This window comes from Podarcis muralis, chromosome 2, assembly GCF_964188315.1.
Source record: "Podarcis muralis chromosome 2, rPodMur119.hap1.1, whole genome shotgun sequence".
NCBI classification, from domain to species: Eukaryota; Metazoa; Chordata; class Lepidosauria; order Squamata; family Lacertidae; genus Podarcis; species Podarcis muralis.
In genome coordinates, this window is record NC_135656.1 from 8,430,304 (window position 1) to 8,445,140 (window position 14,837).

The following is a 14,837-nucleotide window of genomic DNA, read 5'->3' on the forward strand; positions in this document are numbered from 1 at the left end:
TTATTTCCTTGACATCTGGTGGGAGGGCGTTCCACAGGGCGGGTGCCACTACCGAGAAGGCCCTCTGCCTGGTTCCCTGTAACTTGGCTTCTCGCAGTGAGGAAACAGCCAGAAGGCCTTCGGAGCTGGACCTCAGCTGAACGATGGAGGTGGAGATGCTCCTTCAGATATACTGGGATGAGGCCATTTGGGGCTTAAAGGTCAGCACCAGCTCTTTGAATTGTGCTCGGAAACATACTGGGAGCCAATGTAGGTCTGATGTGGCCCAAAGGAAAGCAGATCAATATGTTAAGCACCGGCTGGGCTGCAGGAGCTGCTGGAAGGAGGCATGCAAGGCATCCTAGGGACTCCACTCCATATTTGTGTAGGGTTTACTCCTTAGTCTTTTCTTCTCCCGAAGATATTCTGCAAAGCCGTGGAGGTTTAGGATCAGAGTTGTCCTTCTAGATGGGTTATCTTCCCAAGTTGAAGAGCCCCATCTGCCCCGACTTCTTTCTACGGCATGTGCAAAAATAATCTTCTTGACCCTGGGACCCACTGTTGGTCTTGTCTGCTCATTCGGAGCTTGTCTTCGCATGCAGGGGAAGTCCCTAACTTACCAAGGGTTTGAGACTCGATTGGTTACACTCACCTGGTTTAGCTGGCTGGTTGAAGCCATTCCTTGGCTGTGGCTGCTGTCTCATGCTGACAGCTTCTAGGAGCCACAGGTGAGAGCTGAGTGCAGGGTAGGGACCAAAGGTGGACAAACTACCCCAGAAGGAACACAATGTGTCCCTCACCAGAGGTACTACCCCGTCCCCAACACCCCAGTATGATTACAATCCTGGTCAAAATAGGCACACCCTAATTTCATTTGCTTCTTGAAATTTTGCTGGGGTTCATACAAATCTATGGTGCGACCACATTTGGAATACAGTTCTGGTCACCCCCCCCTCACTTCAAAAAAAGGCTCCTGTAGAGTTGGGTGAATAAGAGGTGACATGATAGAAGTTTATAAAATTATGCAGGACATAGAGAAAGTGGACAGAGATTAGTTTCCCCCCCCCCTCTCTCATAACATTAGAACTCGTGGAAGAGTCAGGAACTTGCTCCCAAGAGGAGGAGGTAATGGCCACCAACTTGGATGGCTTTAAAAGAGGATTAGATGCATTCATGGCAGAGAGGGCTCTCAGTTAGCACTAGCTGTGATGGCTGTGCTCTGACTCCACAGCCAGAGGCCATCTGCTAAAGGTAAAGGGACCCCTGACCATTAGGTCCAGTCGTGGCCAACTCTGGGGTTGCAGCGCTCATCTCGCTTTATTGGCCGAGGGAGCCGGCGTACAGCTTCCGGGTTATGTGGCCAGCATGACTAAGCCACTTCTGGCGAACCAGAGCAGCACACGGAAACACCATTTACCTTCCCGCCAGAGTGGTATCTATTTATCTACTTGCACTTTGACGTGCTTTCGAACTGCTAGGTTGGCAGGAGCAGGGACCGAGCAACAGGAGCTCACCCCGTCACAGGGATTCGAACCGCCGACCTTCTGATCGGCAAGTCCTAGGCTCTGTGGTTTAACCCACAGCGCCACCTTTTTTGCTACTGACTACCAATTTCAAGAAAACACAGGAGGGGAGAGGGCTCTTGTGCTTGGTTGGCCAGTATGAGAGCAGGATGCTGGACTAGGTGGCCATTGGCAAGGCTCTTTTCATGGCCTTACGTTCGCGAGGTCACCCGTTAAAGACCCAAGTCTGCCTTTCATCTCCTGGTGCTGGTTTCTCCTTGCTAGGATGATATAGCATACACTTACGAAAAATGATGCGTCAATGTTGGATGGGTGTGTCTGCAGGCATGGACGGCGATGACAAACTGCATGCCTGTTGGCCTCTCGAATGCCTTCACATGGCCCTTTGTTTATCTAGGTGCAGCTGCCAGAAAGAAAAAAAAACAAAACAAAAAAGCATTGCCATAATTACACCTTTTGGAAAGCCGGAGCTCCAAACACCTGCCAATCCTGTCCCGCCTGCTTTGGGTGCACCCAGTTCTGCCTGAGATCCTTGGAGGATGTTTCACACAGCCGGGGCTGAGAAGTAGCTGCACTGTATTTTGGTTGTGCTACGCCCTTGCCTGGTGTCAGAATCAGATAGAGATGGGGGGACCGAAAGCAGTGGCTCTGAAATGTGACGCTCTGCTCAGGAAGTGCAACTGACAGAGAAAGAGAGAGAGAGGGAGAGAGAGAGAAACAGGCCAACGTCTGAGAGAGGTCGGTGCTTTATCTGCGCATGAGGCATGCGTAAGTTTTCTGGCAAGAGAAGACACTGAGCTGGGAGCTGTACCATGGGCTGAGATCCTCTGCCCGCCCTGTCAAGAGGTTTTGTGTGTGTGTTTTTACGTCCATCATGAATGTGCAAAGGCAGTTGACATCTGCAGCCATCCGGACGGAGGCACAGAGATATGAGGGCGTTAAAGTGCAGCTCAACAAACTTTTCCGGCTGGTGGAGCTGGTCGGGGACCCACATCTGAAGAGCAACATCAAGACTTCCCTGAGCATCGTGCGAGGTACAGGGCTGGGCCTTTCAAAGGGAGCGATGGAGGGACTGTCTGGGCAGGCTAGAAGCATTCTTCTCTCGGACCCCTTATTTAAAAACACTTTCTGTTGGAGTGAACTCTTCTCCCCCTCCCTCCGCACTTCTCCTGGGGCCCGTTAATGGGTCAATCTTTTAAATTGCTTTAACTCTCTCAATTTGCATATACCACAAAGCCTCAAAGTCTCTGAAAGTCTTGAAGGAAGGGAGTGGTAACCCGAAAGAGTCAAAATGACTCTTGAAATGAAAGGGCTCTAAAACATCCAGATAGAAATGTCTTGTAGGTAAAGTTGCCAAGTGGTGTTGTTTACTGCCTCCTGCTCCTCTGCCTTTAAGAGCAGTATACATGACCAACATCAGCAGGTGACAGTGCTTATCTATTCATGACACAAAGCTTCACCAAGAAGATGCTAAAGGTACAAGAGCTGGTTGTTCCCATCACCTCCCACCCCCACTGGCAACCTGGTTACCTTGCCAGGTGTACCTTGCCATCATCACAAACTAGTCTGGGTTAGGGGGGCAAGCTTCTAATCTGACTGAACTTTTAGTTCAGGATCGTGGGATCATTTTCAGCCTGAGAATTACCTTCCCTCGTGGGCCATCTTCTGGGGGAATTCCAGCTGCACAAGAGCCGGACGTTTCTATGCCCATAGACACATCTATTCAAGAAGCACCCTCACAGCTCAAGAAGACAATCTGGCAAGACACAGAGATGGGCTGGTGAAGGGGGTGGCCTGCAGTTATAGGGGTGGGGGGTTGCCTTTGGAGATTGTCAAAGGCTGTACAGCAAGGCTTGGAAGGCCACTTTCAGACCACAGACTGGAAATTCCCTAACCCCACTTTAGTTGACTAATCATATGGGTGAATTTAATACATATAAGGCCTCTTCCTAGAATGTCTGCACCTTCTTTTTCACAGTGGCTTCCATCACAAAAAACTGGGGAGGGGGCACATGAGAGGTACAATATATCCAAAAGCTACCGTATTTTTCATCCTATAGGACGCACTTTTCCCCCTCCAAAAATGAAGTGGAAATGTGTGTGCGTCCTATGGGGCGAATGCAGGCTTTCGCTGAAGCCTGGAGAGCGAGAGGGGTCGGTGCGCACTCCAGGCTTCAGGAAGCTATCCGCAAGCCTTGGGAGCCCGCAGGAGTTCCCGCCGGGCTCCCAAGGCTTGCGGACAGCAGCCTGCATACCGAAGCCTGGGGTGCGCTGTTCAGCACTCCCCAGGCTTCGGGCAGCTCTCCGCAACCCTTGGGAGACCGGCGCACCGGTCTCCCAAGGGTTGCGGAGAGCGGGCTCCCACGGCTTGCGGAGAGCTGCCTGTTCTGGGGACTTCCCCTGCCCCAGCCCCGCGCCTGGGGGGGGGAAATAATTTTTTTTCTTTATCCCCCCCCCCATTAAAAAAAACTAGGTGGGCCCTATGGGGCGAAAAATACGGTAAGCATGAGCACTATTAAACCTCACTGAAATCAATAGGGCTCAAGCATGCGAAACGTCATCAGGATCATGCTGCAAATCTGCACCCGTATGAAAAGCATGCAGGCAGTATTGTACCTAATTGATGAGTAACAAGTACATCTACTCAATGGATCAGCAACCTGCCAATGAGTGCCACAGCACTGGGCTAACTGTTAAGCACAGGTGTTTAATTTGTTAATGCATTTGAAAGCGTCAATTTAAAGGAAATTAGTCTGCTCGTATTTAAATTTTTGACGGCCTTGCGCTGGTCACTTTTCCAGCTTTGTTACACCAGCGCTGCTGTGATGCTACATTTGCACAGCAGCAGCCTGACAAATGTTTAGGATAAGACTGGAGCAGAAATTATATACGTAATGAGGAAACAATGGCCACCTGCAGTCAAGGGCCTCCATCAGCTATTAGGATTATATGCTCACAAGGGACTCGGTTTGCTATGGCTACGGCTCCAAAGTGGGGGGCTTTGGGGGGCTTTTCTACTAAAATAAAACAAGACAACTGAACAACAATGAATAAACCATGCTTAAAATATATAAAAGCATTATTTTTTAAAGAAGTATGTTTTAAGCATAGTTTATTAACTCTTGTCCAGAGGAAGTCCTTTTAGGGCCAAAATGCACTGGACATTAATAAAAAGCCTCACTCCCTTCAGCATCTTTTGAGAATGGTTCCCATTTTTTCTTTTTGTCGTTTCCGAATTTCATTTAGTAGGGTCAGTCTTCTTTATGGTTCCTGTTGTTTCATCGGTGTGGCTTGCTATAGCTGTCAGTCTTCAGCATTCGACTGAAGGATATTTAGAAGCTAAGAGAGCTGAGTGAGGAATGGACAGGGCCGTCCTACCCATAGGCGTTAGGGGTGCAGGGCACCCAGGCGCTGGGCTCTCAGGGGCACCAGGCCAAGAGTCCAGGACCCAAGAGTTGAGTCCGGGGAAGAGCCCACCCATTGGTTGGAGCGCCGCAGCGGGCTCTTCTGCTGCCGCAAGTTCGGGGGCAACCGAGCCAGCGAGACGCTGAAGCGGCTGGCCGGCTCTGCTCTCCTGGGCGCCGGGGGGGGGGGGCACTGGGCGGATCTTTGCACCCTGGCACCGCATATGCTTAAGACAGCCCTGGAAATGGATGTGTTCCGTCTCTAGCGCATGTGTGTGTCACTGCACACACACATGAATGTGTAAACACTGGCATTTTGCATTCTGCATGTGCTGAGGTGTCATCTGCATGGCTGATATTATGGTTGATATTATTTTTATTTATTAAAACGTTTTTATAGTGCCTTTCACATCAGGTCTTGCGAGGTATATAATAACTTTTTAAAATGTCTAACTTAATATATTAAAATGCATTAGGAACATAGGAAACTGCCTTATGCTGAATCAGCCTATAGGTCTATCTAACCTGGTATTGTTTGCCCTGACTGGCAGCAGCTCTCCAGGATTTTCAGGCAAGGGACTCTCCCAGCTGTGCTCGGAGATGCTAGTGAATGAATCTGGGACTTTCTGCTGTGGCTCTTCCCTTTACAATACAAGTGAAATGCTGATAATAAACCTTAGCAATAAGATTGTAAGGCAGTGTTTTGCTTTTCCAGCATGTCTATATCAAATCACCTTCTTGGCTTTTAATGGAATGGAGGAAAGGTGGCAGCACAGTCGTAGTGTGTACTGCAGGGCGGGCAGATGTTGGGCTTGCCAGACCTACTTTTTTAAAATTAGAATTCCAAGATGAACTCAAGAGAGGCAGGTGCAAAAGACGAAGAGCAGGTGTGGGCAGACTTTGGCCCTCCCTTGCTCAGCTGCATCTCCCAGCAGCCTCAGCAAGCCCGTGCTTGATGTTATAACTAAAAGAACAGGGTGCCTCGGAGCACATTCTGAGCCTGGAAATGTATTTTCAGTGCCACAGTGCTGAACAGAGCTCGCCATCTTTTCTCAAGAAGTGAAGCTGCCCCGAGCTACATCAGCAAGCGTGGAAGTTCCCACCTGGCCAGCTTTCTTTAACTCGGCAGCCTGATTTGTCGCTTGTCGATCTACTGCAAACCATGCAGAAATCTACCAGTAGACTCCAAGCTACCTTTGGGCTCAAGCCCCTTCAACAGCATTGCAAAAGTTCTACAGAAAATTCCACAAATTCCATATGTAGCTTCCCACACAAAGATCCGATTCCCAGGCATGTATTTGCAGCAACTTAGAGGCAGGTAAGATTCTCACACACATGACAATAGGCAGGCAATATTCCGTACTGGAAAGGCAAGGTTGTACGAAGAGACCGTTTCCCCCGGTGCTGATAAAATGTATCTGAGCTACATGTATTGGAAGAAACTGCTTCATGTAGTCTAAGCTTTCTGGATAGTAGATCTCATGCAAGGAGGTATGTGGTTATGCATGTAGGTTTTGCAATTTCCTGCACATTTTCTCCTGACTGCAGAAATTCAAAGCAGAAACACACAGAGTCACATTCAGAAGGCTGGGTAGGAGAATGCAATGAAGATTTTTTTTAGACTCCTCCCATTTACTGATATCCTGTCTTTACACCCATGTGAACCATGTAGTTTCAGGCAAGGGACTGACAATTTATGGGGGAAGTTGTCTCTTGACCATTTGCCATGCTGACTGGGGCTGATGGAGCTGACGGTCACCTCCAGGCTTGACTATTGTAATTCGCTCTATGCGGGGCTGCCCTTGAAGCTGTCCCAGAAACTCCAGCGGGTGCAGAATGCTGCAGTGAGGCTCCTCACGGGGTCTCTGCCATGGGAGCATATTCACCCAGTGCTTTTCAAGCTGCACTGGCTCCCGGTGGAGTACAGGGTCAGATTTAAGGTGCTGCTTTTGACCTTTAAAGCCCTTCACGGCCTAGGACCCTCGTCCCTACGGGACTGCCTCTCCCGGTATGCCCCACGGAGGACCTTAAGGTCCATAAATAGCAACACCCTAGTGGTCCCGGGCCCTAAGGAAGTTAGATTAGCCTCAACCAGAGCCAGGGCCTTTTCAACACTGGCCCCGGCCTGGTGGAATGCTCTGCCTCATGAGGCCAGGGCCCTGCAGGATCTGATCTCTTTCCGCAGGGCCTGTAAGACAGAGTTGTTCTGCCTGGCCTTTGGCTTGGAGCCAATTTGATTCTCTCCCTCCCTCTCTTTCTTTTTTCTTTTCCTTCTCCTCCTGCGATGAGGCTACATTTTAATATTTTAATGTTTCAGTATTTTACTCCTGTATTTTAATTTTGTTTTTAAGTTGTAATCATTCAACTTGTTTTTATTATTGCTTGTAAGCCGCCCTGAGCCCGGCCTTGGCTGGGGAGGGTGGGGTATAAATAAAATTTATTATTATTATTATTATTATTATTATTATTATTATTATCTGGGGGAATTAGGTTACCCATCTCTGTTCTAGGCACTGGGGTTGGGAGGCAGAGAAAGAGAAAGAGACACAGGGGATGTGCACGAACAGCAGTAATCAAATTTGCTGAAACGATATTTTGATGAGAGGTTTAGTGCCTTGCACATGAAGCAGGTAGGCCGCTGGCCCCAAACTAGTTGCCGCTGTTACCAGCACTGTTACCATTGTGAGAATAGGATGCTGGACTGGATGGACCATCCAGTAGGCTCTTAGGTTCTTATGAACTTCAGGAACTGAGGTCCTGCAAGAAACTCTACTTTGGTCTAGCAGCTCAGCTCTTGCCAAGCTTATTTAGCTTCTTTGATGAGCTGAGAACATTGTTTAGGGAGAAGGAATGAATGAAGGGAGGGAGGGAGGCGCATGTGTGATAGCTCATGAAGGGAAATGGAAGGGGATAGGTGGTGAAATTCCAAGATGGAAGTGATGCTAGGTAGTTTATCCCACAAGATGTAACAGTAGCCAGAACGGCAATTGTAATTCCAAACGGCCATTGTATTTCTGCACTTGGTATTTATAGGGTTTCGGCAATAAAGCATGCCAGATTCAGATGGGAGGAGGGAGCAAGATTCTTAGCAAGGTTTGCTTTATGCTACATGCAGAAATTAAACTTCTAACAAAGCACTGTATCTGAAGAGCCTTTGTTGCGCCTTGTCTTTTTTTAATCCCTCATAGTAATACCCAGGTTCAACAATTGTCCCCTATTTTTATAGCAAAGAGATGTGGTGGCTATGGCATTTGCACTTGGAACACAGTCCTTTATCGTGGTTACAATAATAGTCACTTTGTGTAGCAGTGGTGAACTGGCCATATACATAAATGCTCCCAAACAGGCTCTATTCTGCTCTGGTGCATCATTCTTGGGCCCTTGGTGGATCAATATTTGTGTTTAAGAATCTGCAATGTGATAAAGATATATTATTTTGCTTATTAATTTTTTAAAAATCCAGGGCACCATCTTGTACTGAAACACATTACAACAAAATTAATAAACAGCTGTAATAGACAAGAAGCTGTAAAAATAACGAAACACAGGTCTGCAATTGTGTGTGTGTGTGTGTGTGGAATATTGATGCCCCAAATGCCTTCTGAATGAAAACAGTATTTCCTTGCTGTTGGAAGACTAGCATTGAGGGGAAAGAATGTACTTACCCCACCCCAACATTGCGGGGGGAGCTCCAAATCTCTGGTGCCACTGTAAAGGAGGCCCTGTACTATATAAAATCCCTCTCCAAAGTGTAAAAGTTGTTTCTGATTCCCCCTTAAGTGTGTGTAGCAGGGTGTCTCATGTGAATTATGGAGCGTCCATAGACAAGTCTGTGCTCCTTTAATATACACACGTGGAAATACCGGCTTATCAGCAGTTCCTAAAAGTGACGTTCCAAGTAAACTGGGCTGACTCACACAAGGGAAGGTCACCATGTGGGTATCTCAGAAGCAGGGAAAGTCTCTGCTGGGCCTTTTAGGCAAGCACCATTTATGTGAATGGGTAACCTTGTGAGCCAGGATGGTGTAGTGGTTAGATTCCAACCACAGGGTGTCTTTAAGGGTGTTGGACAAGGATGGAGACGACTTGGTTTCACATGCTCTCTCAGCCATGAAGCCAGAGATGGAGGAGAAATGGACTCAGAATAAATAAGCCCCATGGAATTCAGTGGGGCTTACCCCATGGCAAGTGGGTTTAGGATGGCCGCCTTAATGTAATAAATAAACCAAACAGCCCCTGTAGATCGGCAGTAAAATGCAGCTGCCTCAGTAATCAGCCTGGCTGGGCTGGGTGGCAGCCCCAGGGTGCTGACTTGTGTTTTGTTTTGGAAGGTCTGGTCTGAAGTGCACAGCATAGGGTGGCCATACATCCGGATTTTCCCAGACATGTCCTCATAGCTGTCAACTTTTCCCTTTTATTGCGAGGAATCCTATTCGGAATAAGGGAATTCCCCTTAAAAAAACGGGAAACGTTGACAGCTATGCATGTCCTCTTTTTCAAAGCTAAAATCACCATTCAGGGTGGGTTTTTAAAATGTTGCAAAATGCCCTGGGTTTTATTTTTTATTGTTTGTACACCATTCATACCAGGGCCGCTCTCGGCCTCGTGGTGGTGAGGCCTTGTGCAGCCTAGCCCTTGTGTAATAACCAGGCCACCAGGCCTGGTTCGGCCTTTCCAGGGCTGCTCAGCCTCGCATCGCCTGGAGACGCAGCGTCTCGTGAGCAGGAGGCCGAAGACAGCAAACGTAATGAAGGGACAGGATACCCAAATCCTGTCTGTGAAATCACCCCAGGCTTCAATAATCACAGCAGGCCTCAAAACTGCCCAAAATTCCCTTTCTCTCTCCTAAAATCCACAGCTACAGCTTTCCTGCTTTTCTCACAAGATGCTGTGGCAAAAGGCAAAATATTACTTTCAAAGGCTTATGAATAGGCTCTGTGCATAGCAGGCCTGAGAAATGAATCTTATCTCCATCTAGTTGCACCTTCTTGGACATGCTTGGACATGCTGAACCACTCTCACTCCCCTTTCCTGGGAAGGGTGCCAAGAGTCCCAACAGTCCCAAGACAGCTTTCTGTTCATGCTCAGAGGAACTCATGGGGCAGGACTCTGGAAGAAGGAGGAGAAAAGGGGGAGGGAACTAGAAAGGGGTATACAGTGGTGCCTCGCAAGACGAAAAGAATCCGTTCCGCGATTCTCTTCGTCTAGCGTTTTTTTCGTCTTGCGAAGCAACCCTATTAGCGGATTAGCGCTATTAGCGGTTTAGCGGCTTAGCGGCTATTAGCAGCTTAGCGGCTTAGAAAAAGGGGGGGGGGAGCGAAAAAAAATCGCAAGACTTGCAAGACGTTTTCGTCTTGCAAAGCAAGCCCATAGGGAAAATCGTCTTGCAAAGCAACTCAAAAACGGAAAACCCTTTCGTCTAGCGGGTTTTCCGTCTTGCGAGCCATTCGTCTTGCGGGGCACCACTGTATATGCTTGTGCACATGACTGTGAACTTCGTGCATGCTTTTGTGAACTATCACACTTGCTCCTTCTACCAGTTCATGGATGGTAGAAATAAAAAGCCTTTTCTCCAAAACTATTCCTTGAGTGTCTGTTGACTCCCACTTCCCTTTGCCAGGCGCAATATTTTTCCCACCCGAGGGCAAAGCCTCATAAGGCTACAGTAAGGCCCACCTAGAAAAGTTTCCTCTTTTTTGCTCTTCAGAATATGGCAACCCTAGCATAAAGCTCAGCCTCTGCTGGCAAGGGGCATAACGTATGTCAACTTGTTAATTCATTAATTGTAGAAAATGATTTCATTTCCTCAACACGCACGCGCAACGTCCCGCCACCAAGTATTTTAGGGTGCTTCCCGTACCAGCAGAGATCTATGTGAAAAATCTATCAGGGCGAGGGGGAATTTGATGGGAGGAATGGGAGGGAAAATAATTTAGATAGAGATAAGAGAAGGTTATGATAAGCAAACCCATGATAATTCAGCCTTGTATTTTCCTCCCGATCGCAAGGCCTGCGTGTGACTTGCCTCATGAGGGCAGCACTAGGCTGTGAGGGAACAGGGAAGACATGAATCAGCCAAGGCCTAAGAAGACTTATTGCACAGCAGCCGTTGTCTAAAAGCACAAGGGAGAATTTGTTGTTGTTTAGTCGTTTAGTCGTGTCCGACTCTTCGTGACCCCATGGACCAGAGCACGCCAGGCACTCCTGTCTGCCACCGCCTCCCACAGTTTGGTCAGGCTCATGTTTGTAGCTTCGAGAACACTGTCCAACCATCTCATCCTCTGTCGTCCCCTTCTCCTTGTGCCCTCAATCTTTCCCAACATCAGGGTCTTTTCCAGGGAGTCTTCTCTTCTCATGAGGTGGCCAAAGTATTGGAGCCTCAACTTCACGATCTGTCCTTCCAGTGAGCACTCAGGTCTGATTTCCTTAAGAATGGATGCGTTCGATCTTCTTGCAGTCCATGGGACTCTCAAGAGTCTCCTCCAGCACCATAATTCAAAAGCATCAATTCTTCGGCGATCAGCCTTCTTTATGGTCCAGCTCTCACTTCCATACATCACTACTGGGAAAACCATGGCTTTAACTATACGGACCTTTGTTGGTAAGGTGATGTCTCTACTTTTTAAGATGTTGTCTAGATTTGCCATCGCCTTTCTCCCAAGGAGCAGGCGTCTTTTAATTTCGTGACTGCTGTCACCATCTGCAGTGATCATGGAGCCCAAGAAAATAAAATCTCTCACTGCCTCCATTTCTTCCCCTTCTATTTGCCAGGAGGTGATGGGACCAGTGGCCATGATCTTCGTTTTTTTGATGTTGAGCTTCAGACCATATTTTGCGCTCTCCTCTTTCACCCTCATTAAAAGGTTCTTTAATTCCTCCTCACTTTCTGCCATCAAGGTAGTGTCATCTGCATATCTGAGGTTGTTGATATTTCTTCCGGCGATCTTAATTCCGGCTTGGGATTCATCCAGCCCAGCCTTTCGCATGATGAATTCTGCATATAAGTTAAATAAGCAGGGGGACAATATACAGCCTTGTCGTACTCCTTTCCCAATTTTGAACCAATCAGTTGTTCCATATCCAGTTCTAACTGTAGCTTCTTGTCCCACATAGAGATTTCTCAGGAGACAGATGAGGTGATCAGGCACTCCCATTTCTTTAAGAACTTGCCATAGTTTGCTGTGGTCGACACAGTCAAAGGCTTTTGCATAGGGAGAATTAAAAGGTGTTTAATGCACACATTAGCAGTTTAAAACTCAGCAAGGCCATTCCCTCTGCACCTGTGTGTTTCAAGTCATATTTGCATACACACCAGAAAGGGGGCAGGGATGCCTTCACCTAATGCACATTTCCTGTTGGTTCCCCCCCCCCCCGTTCCCCACATCTGCAACACCCCACAACTCCTTTTCACAAAGCTGTTGTCTGAGCATGCACAGTGGCTGTCTCAAACATACACACCTCAGCTTAAACAGCAAAGGGAATGTGAATTGCACGTTTTCAAATCGAGTGGAAGCTGGTTTGAGGGGTAATGCATCAAACAGCAGCGTTTCTCAAGAAGTTGCAGGATTGATAGGGATGATGGCTCGCATCAGTGTGCACAGCTTCAAACACCAGTGGTAAGACAGCACGGGAGCCAGAGCAAACTGTAATGTGTGCACAGCCTTGGAGAACTGTTGGTGGGGACTGCTTCCATGCAGACAGGCCTTGGAAAGCAAAGGCTAGACTTTTCAACGGCCTCCGGACTCTCACACACTTTCTGATGTTGCTGCCAACATCATGTGCAAGTTGAGAAATGCACCCAGCAGATGCTACAACAGCGCAGGCTCCCCAGCCCTGGTATGAAACTTCTGGGATAGCTCAGTTGGTACAGCAGGAGACTCTTAATCTCAGGGTTGTGAGTTCGAGGCTCACTTTGGGCAAAAGATTCCTGCATTGCAAGGGGTTGGAATGGATGACCCTCAGGGTCCCTTCCAACTCTAAAGTTCTATGATTCTATAAGGCACCACCCAACCGTCTTAGAGACTCCACATTTCTGTAGGGTTTACTCCTTAGCCTTTTCTTTTCCCAAATATGTCCTTCAAGGCAACAGGTATGGATTGTTCCCTGGGGGTTTCTCCCAAAGCTTTTCTCAAGAGTGAGTATGGCCGCAAGGCAGTGGGCGTTTAAGATCAGCTCTCATTCCCCCTAGATGGACTCCCTTCCCAGGATGAGCCCCATCTGCTCTCTTTGACAATACTTGAGATGAAGAAATCATACCATCCACTTGGCTTCAGTAGGGGGTCTTCGGAACGGAACGGGGGAGGCAAAAGAAGGATACCCTAGTGTGCGTGCCCATCCCTTGCAATGTTTGTGCGCACCAGAGCCTGAAACAGTAAGTGAAAAGCGCTTGCCTCTCTTGTCACTTCCCATCTTGGTGGGGACTCGGAGACATCGGCTGATCCTCAGCAGCTTGAAATGGATCTATTGAGCAGTAGCAGCAGGCAGCTGGCTGCCTAAAAGGAACGCCCCTTCCTAAAGGGAGCAGCGGGGGGAACCCCTTTGCCTTGATATCCAGTCCATTGGGGTTAGCTTCACAATGGGGATGAACAGCCCTGACAGCAGAGAGCTCCCTCCTGCTGTTGGCAGCAGCAAGGCGCTCTTCTGTGTTCTCCCCAGGCAAGTGCCACAGGCAGAAGAATAGTTTCTCCCAGCAGATGGATGCTAATATACCCAGAGACACGTGGCAACGTAAATCCATAGATGGGAAGACCACCTTAGATCTGCAGAACTGGTGCTTTTGCTAGTGCTACACAAGGTCTGTTCTGTACTTGTATGGAACCGATCTTTCAGTGTGGCGACACCCTGGAACTCCCTGCTTATTGATATGAGGCAGACACCTTCACAGTATATTGTTTCTGGCACCCTGTTCTCTCTTGGGAGGAAGCGTGGGATAGTAATTTCATAAATAAATGCATGTTTCTGTTTAGGCAATCCTACTGTAATATGTACAACTGACCTGCATTTTAATAGGTAATTTTTTTCTTCTTTTTGAACGTGTAAATTTTTAACTACTGGTTTTATTCGTATTTGAATTGTTATTTTTTAATGTCAACGTGTTTTTAATTTCTGACTTTTATAGATAATTGTAACGTGTGTTTTATGTAAAGTGTTCAGACGTTTTGACAATGAAGTGGTATGCAGATTTTACTGAGTAAGATAAATATTCACAAAATATTTGCCACTGTGTGATGGCCTGTTGCGTAGTATATGGAAGATGGAAATGGATCCTATGCAAAAAGAAAAAACGTGAATGAGCGCAGGTATCTAGTAAACAAGGAATATATTTTTAAAGGAACCTGGAAATCATATTCAGAAACATTTTCAAAGATTTAACTTAGACCACATTCATACCATCTATTTGATGCCCTATGATGCCATGGCTTTCCCCCCAAAATTATGGGAGCTGCAGTTTGGTGCAGGTGGTAAGGTAAAGGGAACCCAGGCCGTTAGGTCCAGTCAAGAACAACTCTGGGGTTGCAGCACTCATCTCGTTTTACTGGCCGAGGGAGCCAATGTACAGCTTCCAGGTCATGTGGTCAGCATGACTAAGCCGCTTCTGGCGAACCAGAGCAGCGCACGGAAACGCCGTTTACTTTCCCGCCAGAGCGGTGCCTATTTATCTACTTGCACTTCGTGCTTTTGAACTGCTAGGTTGGCAGGAGCTGGGACCGAGCAACAGGAGCTCACCCTGTCGTGGGGACTCGAACCACTGACTTTCTGATCGGCAAGCCCTAGGCTCTGTGGTTTAGACACATATTCCCCTCGGGGAGCTACAATTCCCAGAGTTCTCTGGGAAGAGGAATTGTTAGTTAAACGACTCTGAAAAATTGTAGCTCTTTGAGGGGAAAAGGGTCTCCTGACAGCACCCAGCACACAACAATTTAAAGTGGTA

At 47.7% G+C, this 14,837-nt stretch overlaps 1 protein-coding gene across 2 annotated transcripts in view; it reads left to right on the forward strand.

Moving 5' to 3' along the window:
- The first annotated feature begins 2,116 nt into the window (after positions 1-2,116).
- AGAP2 (ArfGAP with GTPase domain, ankyrin repeat and PH domain 2) overlaps positions 2,117-14,837 on the forward strand; it is a 119,296-nt gene continuing 106,575 nt past the window's right edge. Inside the window, exon 1 of one of the 2 annotated variants that reach the window (XM_028721515.2) lies at positions 2,117-2,536. In XM_028721515.2, the coding sequence (XP_028577348.2) occupies positions 2,377-2,536 (160 nt within the window). In that variant the 5' untranslated portion in view covers positions 2,117-2,376. The remainder of the gene's footprint in view (positions 2,537-14,837) is intronic. The other variant, XM_028721517.2, reaches the window with a different exon arrangement.